The sequence below is a fragment of the Aedes albopictus genome, chromosome 3 (assembly GCF_035046485.1).
Source record: "Aedes albopictus strain Foshan chromosome 3, AalbF5, whole genome shotgun sequence".
Taxonomy (NCBI): Eukaryota; Metazoa; Arthropoda; class Insecta; order Diptera; family Culicidae; genus Aedes; species Aedes albopictus.
In genome coordinates, this window is record NC_085138.1 from 2,010,790 (window position 1) to 2,020,606 (window position 9,817).

Consider the following 9,817-nt stretch of genomic DNA (forward strand, 5'->3'; position numbering starts at 1 on the left):
AATCAATCAAAAAGATTTATAACACCAAATGCAGGAATTACTAGGAAGCTCTTGGAGCTTAATAAGAGAACTTTGTGCACGTTCACTGGCCTAATAACTGGACACTGCCCGAGCAGATATCATTTGAAGAACATAGGTCGGGTTCAGAATGATATCTGTAGATTCTGTAACATTGAATTGGAAACCTCGGAACATCTGCTTTGCAGCTGTGGTGCTTTGTACAAACGTAGATCCAAATTTCTAAATTATGGTTGCTTGCAACCGAGTGAAATTTGGTCTCTCAACCCCGGGAAGGTAGTAGGTTTCATAAACTCTATTTTGCCTAACTGGGAAATGACGCGTCAGGATACTTAAGCGGATAACTTAATAAAGGGTGATCAGCTTTGTAAGATGCGAATAGTAAACAGGGGTATACCACAAAAGTTCAACTCACTGGACGCAGTGGTTCAACTCCCCCCAACAAAAAAAAAAAAAAAAATCAGTGGTTCAAATTTGGAAAAGATCGGACAATTTTCCACAAAGTTATAAAAATTCTTGAAAAAGGGTAAATTTTAACGATAGACAACTTTGAGCTGTTATATCTCCGGATTCAATGAACAAAATGCAATGAAATTTTGACCATTTATGACTTACAGGGGATGGCCAAAATGTTTGGGATAGGCAACTTTTTTCTCTCACAAGAAAAGTTCAACATGCTATAACTATGCATAGAGTGCATCAAAAAATCTCAAATTTTAACTGTTTGTCAACCCATCATATGTGCATCATTGGTACAAATTTGGGCTCGATTGATTAATATTTCGCAAAGTTAGAACCGTTCGGGTAAAACACTATTTTTTAGACAACTAATTTTTGTGCTGTCATATCTCGGAAACCAGCGAACCGAATTGAATGAAATTTTGAACGTACACTAACAATATGTAAATGCTTCACAAACTATTAAAACATAGGTACTTTTTAAATGTTGAAAAAATTATCATGGATTGACACTTTTTGTATTTTTCTCGTAAAAATTTATTTTTTTAATATCAATGTCAATAAATTCTAGTGTTGATATCCAAAGATTTTCCACTTCTGTTCTCAAGTTATCTCTAATCAAATACATTAGAGCCTATTTGGATTGAAGGAAGAACACATTTAGTAATTTTTGTGAGGTATTGTAAATTTGACTCATTTTCCTCTATATGGGTAAAAATTTCAACCCGGTATAACTTAATTCGCCATCAGAAATTATTACATTTTATAACGTCGTATTAAGTATCAATATATTGTTGATAAACGTTAAAAAATTCATTCACTGGTTCACTGGTTTCCGAAATATGACAGCTCAAAAATGAGTTGTCTAAATAATAGTGTTTTACCCGAACGGTTCTAACTTTGCGAAATATTGATCAATCGAGCCCAAATTTGTACCAATGATGCACATATAATAGGTTGACAAACAGTCAAAATTTGAGATTTTTTGATGCACTCTTTGAAAAGTTACTGCATGTTGATTTTTTTTGTGGGAGAAAAAAAGTTGCCTATCCCAAACATTTTGGCCATCCCCTGTATATAATGAGCTATGAAAAACCATTGACTTGATTTAATATCCTTAACACGGACGAAAATTATAACGATTAGATTATTTTTCTAGTAAAACACCAAATTATCCAAAACATCAACATCGTTTCAAAATTCAAGATGTAAATTATAGCTCATTTGATTTCCCTCTAATTGACTTATATATAAATGTGTTTTGAAGGAAAGTAACAACATAGCCGCCAATAAATTGAAAAAGTAATGGAATGCATATTAAAAATAGTCCAATTTACTTAAAAATCGTGAAAAAAATAAAATCACTATAACTTTTTCTTTTGTCAAAAATTTCATGAATGGTCAAAATTTCATTGCAATAGGTTCATTGAATCCAGAGATATAACAGCTCAAAGTTGGCTTTCGGATAACTTTACCTTTTTCAAGAGTCTTTATAACTTCGTGGAGAATGGCCCGATCTTCTCCAAATTTGAACCACTGATACACAACTAGTTGATGAACTTACAGTAAAAATTTGAGAATATTTGATGCCCTTTTCGAAAAGTTACAGTGAGTTGGACATTTTTTGAAAAGTGAAAATTTTACCTGTCCCGATCATTTGGCCTATCCCCTGTACCTCAAGTATTATTCTAGATTTTTTTCAATGAAAACCTACAGGAATTTTCCCAAGGATTTTTTCAAAATTGCTTCAATCATCTTCAAGATTTTTTCCATGAATCCTCCCAAGGAATCCTCTTGGAATTCTTTCAAAGACTTCTTTAGAAAATCTTGCAAGGATTTTCAGGAAACTCGGGCAATTTTTTTTTTTTCAGGAATTAGAATTAATCCGGCAATTATTGCAGGATTTCCCTAGAAAATCTTCAGACTCCTTCATAAATTCTTCTAGAAAACCTTTAAACACCTCTCCGCGAATTCTTCCAATGATTTCTCTGGGACTTCTTTAAATGGTTTATCCAGGTATTTTCAAGGATTCCTCCGAACAATCTTTCAATGAATCCCCCAGAAAGACTTCAAAGGATTCTTCTATGAATTCTTCCAAGTATTATTACTGAGATTCATTCAGAAGTTTTTTACCGCTTCCTCCAGCAATTCAAAATTGTTCAAGATGGAAGAGAAACTTCTTCAGAAACTTTTTCAAAAATTAAATACTAAAAGATATACTCTGGAATTTCTTCATCAGGGAATTCTAGCAGTATTCCTCCTGAAATTGTTCCAAGAATTCCATCATGAACTTCTCCAAAAACTGTAATAACGAATATTCCAGTATTTTTTTAAGGATTCCTCCAGGAATTGCTCCAACTGCTTCTTTTTATGCTTTCTCCAAATGTTTCTTCAAAAGCTCTCCCATGGATTGCTCCAAGAATTTCTCCGGGAGATCTTCTTGTCTAGAAGTTTCTCCTAAGATTACAGAAATAATTACATGAATACTTCTAAGGATTTACCTCGAAAGCTCACAACTAATTCTTGCAAAATATTTCTTCAAGTATTTCTTTAAAAATTCCTACAGGATACTCTCGAAGATTCCTCCATAAGTTCCACCAAGAACATTTCTCAGAATTCTTGCAAAGAGTTTCTCTAGTAACTAGAAGGATTTTTGAACCAATCTTTGGGAGAAATAAAAAAAATATATTTAAAAGAAATCTCAAAGATGTCCTTGGAAGCATTCTTAGAAGGAATCCTCGTGAAGATTCCTGAGGAAATCCTTGGAAGAAATGCCGGGGCAATTCTTGCAAGAATTCCTAAACCCATCTTAAAAAAGTTGCCTAGAAGAATCTGTGGAAGCATTTCTGAGAAAATCCTAGAATAAAATTCTTGGGAAATCTTTGGAAGGATACCTGTAGAGATCAGTGGAAGAAGTATTGGAAGGAAGAAAAATTATTTTAAAAATCTTAAACAAAGTCCTTCAAGAGTTTTGTAGATGAAAAATCTGGATAAATCTTTGAAGGAATTTCGTTTTTGAAATACATAAAACTTGTAAGAATATTTGGAATCGTTTTATAAATTTGGATGAATTCTTGGGTGAATTGCTAGGTGAGCCCTTCAACGATTTCCTGGAAGAATTTTCAGAAGTATGTCTGGAGAAATTTTTTGAAGTTTTTTGAACATTTCGAGGGCGAAGGCCTAAACGATTTCTGGAAAAGACGTTTGGGAAGGATTCTTGGAGAAATTTTTGGAAGAATTTACAGAGTAATCTTTGAATGAACTTCTGAAGAAATCCTTCGAAGTACAGTCGGAACCCGCTCGTTGAGCCACAACCTCCACCCAACCAACGAATTCGATTCGCTAGTTGGGTGAAGTGACAGCAGCACAAGGGGCGTGCGAATTGTTTTTTTTTTAATCATGTTTAGGTTGGAAGTAAAAAGGAAAAAAAATCAATTTGTTTTACATTTAGAGCAAAACTGATACGTTTTGTAAGATACATATATGGCCAATGCGAGAAATAATTATGTTCGCCCATTTTCAGTCGGTGAAGTGAAAATATAGATGTTTATGAAACCACCCGGACCAAAAGCAAGCACAAAACACTTTCAATGATCGACAAAATAAAGATTGCCGATGTTTTGCATTTGTTTCGAAGTAATTGTGCATATTCTTTTTTTTTTAAAGAAATATGAAATAGAAATTCTTCTCGATTATCAGTAAAGTTTAAGCAACCAAAAACTCATTAGCTCGCCCCTCGGAATTACAGATTGGTTGTCATTTTCAGTTTGACATTGAATTATGACATCCAGGTACTTTTTAATTGGCTGACAGCTCAACTAACGGGGCCCCAACTAAAAAGCCACCCAACTATTAAGCCCCCAACCAGCGAGTCATGACTGTACTCGAACATTTGATCGACAAAATTTTTTGAGAAACCTCTAGAAGATTTTTTGTAGAAATTCTAAATAAAATTCTTGGAAGAATTCCATGAAATTCTTGGGAAAAACCTGGAAATTTTCGGGTGAGTCCCTGAAAGTATTCTTTGGACAATGTCCTTGAAGAGTTATCGAATTGAGAGAATTGCTGAAAAAAAAACATGACTAGAATTCTGCAGATTTTAAATTCCTGAAGGAAAACTTACGAGAGTTCCAAGACAAATCCTTCGAAGCATTCCTAGAGAAATCCTTCGAAGAAGTATTGGAAAAATCATCGGATTTTTTACTTGAGGATTCCTGGAAATAATAAAAATGTGATCATATGTGATCCCGGCGATGGAATCGAGCAAAACATACATGTCGCAGCAACATCGGCAAAATAATTTAGGTCCAGAAGGCTAAAGAATTAACGAAGGAATCCTAAGAGTCTTTTGAAGAACTCCTAAGAGAATCTTAAAACATACATTTTTGGAAGAATTGTTGGGATATGGAGAGGATTTCTCGAGAAATCTTGGAATGAAAATTCCGGACAAGGCCTTCCAAGAATTACCGAAGGGCTCATAATATTTTTTCAGGAATTCTTGGAAATGGGAAATCTGGAGAATTTTTGGAAAGATTTTGGATAATTTTTCAAAAGATTGCACGAAGAGGCCATTGAATTAACCATCACCCGATGGCTACTACGTCAGTACTAGCAAGCGAATAATATCTGAAAAAAAAAATACTTCGAACAATGCTGGAGGAATCTTTGGACGAGTTCTTGAAAGAGTATTTGGAAATAATCCTGGGGGAGTCCTTAAAATAATTCCTGGACAAATCCGCTGAAGCATTTCCGAACAAATTATAAAGAATATTTGAAGAATTATTGTGAGAACCGTCGAAAGAATTCTCGGAGGGATTCTTGAGAGAATACTCGAAAAAAAATCTCAGAGGATTTTAACCATTGTCCCATTGAAAAAAATCGTGGAAAGTTTCTTAGAAGAATTCTTGAAGATTTTTTGAAAACATTCTTGCATACAGGGGATAGACAAAATGACCGGGACAGGCAAAATTTTCACTTTTCAAAAAATGTCCAATTAGCTGTAACTTTTCGAAAAGTGCATCAAATATTCTCAAATTTTCACTGTAAGTTGATCAACTAGTTGCGTATCAGTGGACAAAATTTGGAAAAGACTGGGCTATTCTGCAAGAAGTTATAAGAATTTCAGGAAAAGTTAGAATTATCCGATAGCCAACTTTGAGCTGTTATATCTCCGGATTCAATGATCCGAAAGTAATGAAATTCAGTCCATTTATGACATATATAATGAGCTCTGAAACGCGTTTGACTCAACTTTAAATTATTAACAAGAGAAAAAGTTATAGCGATTTCAATAATTTTATGATTTTTTAGTAAATTGGTCTATTTTTAATATGCATCCCATTACTTTTCCAATGAATGGCCGCCTATGTTGTAACTATCCTTTAAAACATATCTGTATTCAAGACAATCAGAGGGAATTTAAATGAACTATAATTGGCATCTTGAATTTTGAAACGATGTTGAAATTTAAGAAAATTTGGTGTTTTATTAGAAAAAAAAAATCTAATCGTTATAATTTTCTTCCGTGTTAAGAATTTTAAGTTATGCCAAAAGTTTTTCAAAGCTCATTATATAAGTAATAAATAGTCAAAATTTCATTGCATTCGGTCCATTGAATCTGGAGATATAACAGCTCAAAGTTGGCTATCGTATATATATATAACTTTTTTTAGAATCTTTATAACTTCGTTCAGAATAGTTCGATCTTTTCCAAATTTTGTCCACTGATACACAAATAGTTTATCAACTTACAGTAAAAATTTGAGAATATTCGATGCACTTTTAGAAAAGTTACAGCTGTTTGAAAATTTTTTAAGAAGGGGAAATTTTGCTTGTCCCGATCATTTTGTCTATCCCCTGTACGTTATTTGGTCCCTGAAGGATTGTTTCAAGAATTCTTGGAGGAATTATTAGACTAACCACTACAAGGAATCCTTGGAATTATGCCAAGAGGAATCGTAAAACGAATGCCAGAATGGAAAAATCTTGAAGGAGTTCTAAGGAAAAAATCGTGGAAGATGGTATAAAAAAATTCTGGGTAATTGTTGAAAGAAATCCTCGAAAGATGCTTAGAAGAAGCATTCACAGCAAAAAATCGGAGAGAAATTCCTTGTCAAAGATCCTGGAGATATTATTTAGATAATTCCCTATAAGACTCCTTGATAAATCTTAAGAAAAAATCATGTGGAAGTTATGAAAATAATTTCTGCATAAATACGTGGAATATTCCTGGACAAATCTTATGAGGAATTTGTGGAACTATCCTTAGAACAACTCCATGAAAACCCATTAGAGTTATCCCGAAAAGAATCCTTAGAATAATGCCTGCAAGAATCTTAACCTCCCAGGACGCGCGCCATCAAGCAACCGAAACTGCACCGCGCTAGCGCTGTTTTTTGGCATGCAGCTCTTTAGAAAAATGCCCCGCAAAATGGAATCTAAAAACTTTCTCGTTTTCGGTGCGTTCCCGGTCGATTTTCCCAAATATTTTTTTGGTACGAACACGTCGGAGCCCTGCACGAATGAAACACTGAAAGAATGGTGTAGATCCGTAGGCCCGTTCTCGAGCCTATTCGTGACATACAAACACCATTCCATTTTTATTTATATAGATTAATTCTGCTAAACACGCTATAGTCAATTATTATTATTCATACGCTTTTAGTACATGATATTTGTAAAATAAATACAAAGATTAAAAAGGATAAATAGGTAGATTATTTATTCATAGATATTATCTGATTAGAAGTGTGTAGATATCCAAATATTTACATATAATCTTCCATATCACCTTTTGGTCATGAAAAGTTCTTAGAAAACAAATTCTATAGTGTACTGTCAATTGCCTTGCATCGTCAAGGGTGATGCCGATGATTCCCCCGTTGCCGGCCTAAATTGACCCTCATTGACAAGCAAAACAAAATTAAATCATGTCCGATCGCGACGAGGCCTACTTCGATCGTTTTCGACTCGGATTTTGAGCACTTTTCACTTAAAACTCATTGAATTGTGCACGTACAATATCTAGTGTGCAGAAAATCAAGTCAATTGGTATAAAATTGGTTGAGTGAGATTACTAAAGCCTTAGCCCAAATGCAATGGTGTTATTTTATCATGTATGAATACCAAGGTGTATCCAGGTACATTAATTGTTTTCAAAAAAATCCATAGGTAGGGGGATTAGGGGCATAATGGACACCCGGGGCGAAATGGACACCCCTGTTTTTGCCGAAACCGTTGACTTTTATGTAAAACTTTCAATGCATAAGTGTAATGTAACAAGTCATTGTTCTATTTTTCAAAAGTACCATTTATATTCCTTCAAAATAACCATAATATCATTGAAATTGAAGTATGTTTTTCATATGGTGGATTTCTTATAATTTCGAAGCAGCATCAAATAAGGTATTACGAGTGATTGAGTGTGTCCACCATACAAACAAGTCAATTGTAAGCTTATCTACATGTTTACGTTGATTTAGCAATGGATGAAGTATTATTTTTTTTTTATCAGAACACACTGAAAATAGCAATTTCAATGTTGTAGTCAATTCGGGGCGAAATGAACACTGGCAATTATGAATGGATGTATGCACGTTGCATACTGTTAGGCGTTTTAGAGAGTTTCGAAAAATTCAATCCGATTGTTTTAGCCTAAAATTTATTTAACCGTTATGTGGCCGGCAAACTTTTTGCTTTTTTCTACACCGTGTATTTTAAATGGGTGCTGGGTACCCGGGTACCCTGCCGGCCACATAAGGGTTAATCAACTTTGAAGTTATGTAAACTCGTCTAAAATGGAGTATTATATCTGTGGTATTGATCTCCGTTGGCAAAATACTTAACTGGTCGATATTCTCTAAACTACAGCATAAAATATGCAGGGGTGTCCATTATGCCCCGATGGGTGTCAATTTCGCCCCGTACCTACCCTGCCAGCCCCAAAAAACACACGATTTACAATTCATTATTTCTTCACAATAATGACATTCTACCAGCTGTAAATGATTGAAATACGTAGGAAACAAGTTAAAGTTGTAAGCCAACTGATAATATGTTAAGTTTTTGTCTGTTATATAGGCCTAACATACTCATTTGCTTAGGGTGTCCATTATGCCCCTAATACCCCTATAATATAAACATATTAAATCAAGCACACATCTCATCTGTGTTTTTCCAAAGCGGAACATGTTATTGAAAGTATAATATGAATATTTACGACCGATTGATAATAAACTACTAAACAACAATATCAACTACGGTGAATCATCATAAAACACTGGCATGTAAACAAACAATAATTGCATATCTTTTGGTTTCAGATTTACTTACCGAAAGCCGTCATCGATTCAATTTGAACCTGAATCTTCTCCGGCGGATACAGTATGTACGCTTCGTGCATCTTGGACAATGATAAATCGTACCAAATCACACAATATTTAGGATTTTAACAGCCTCTTGTGGGAGTTTTGATTATAGACTTGTTTTGTTTCAATCTTACCGAACTGTCAAAATTTACCATCAGCGAAGCCCATCATCTCACGCAAACATTTAAAGAAAGTATTGACCAATCCAATTTCCTGTGTGGTAGTGGTTTGTGTTCAGATTTCCCGTGTTAATCTATCTGTAAGAACTTTGTAAACATCTTTTGTTTTCACGTATATGGATAGGCTTGCAGTAGGTTTAGTGAGACTTTTTTTGGACAACTCAATGAAAAGCAATCAGCTGATTGCAGCACATGTATTGGTCGCACATTGTATTTGCAACCCGTGCAACATCTGAGGAGCGTGCAACATTGAGGCAGCATGCAACATATTTTGTATTGTGATTCGATCGGCACAGAATCCTATTTATTCTATAAATAACATAAAATCAATAAAAACGATCATACCTACGTAATCCAACAAATCACTCCCATGAAAGATGGTATTCACAATGGTTCCCAGTCTCCAAAAATAAAAAAAACAAAATCGTCATCTTTTATAGAGATTTACCTATCTGAATATTTCTGGTTTTAAATTTATTGGAAATTGTACAAATAATATTGTTTATGGCTTTCTCAATCCTTGTTGTGCACATTAGATTTGTTGCGAGCAAGCGGGAGCTACCGGAATGCAATCTGACTTCACACTGTGACGTTACTATGAGTGACGACGACGCGGATGGCTGAGATTGGCCATGCCTACTAGGATCAGTTGATGTGCCGTGAGTCGTTGTCCATGGTTCAATATGCCAACATGAATCTACTGTCACATACTTGTGTGACTATTGAAGGTCCTAAGAGTTGCCCAAAATACGTTTCCAATAAAAACCGTGCCAACATAAAGATAAGATCGAGAAT

The 9,817-nt window shown here is 34.6% G+C and overlaps 1 protein-coding gene across 1 annotated transcript in view; it reads right to left on the reverse strand.

The window, feature by feature from the left end:
- The window catches only part of LOC115262200 (vam6/Vps39-like protein), a 31,479-nt gene extending 22,475 nt beyond the window's left edge, over nt 1–9,004 (reverse strand). Inside the window, exon 1 of the mRNA XM_029864542.2 lies at nt 8,809–9,004. Coding sequence (XP_029720402.2) covers nt 8,809–8,878 — 70 coding nt within the window. The 5' untranslated portion in view covers nt 8,879–9,004. The remainder of the gene's footprint in view (nt 1–8,808) is intronic.
- Nucleotides 9,005–9,817: the final 813 nt, after the last annotated feature.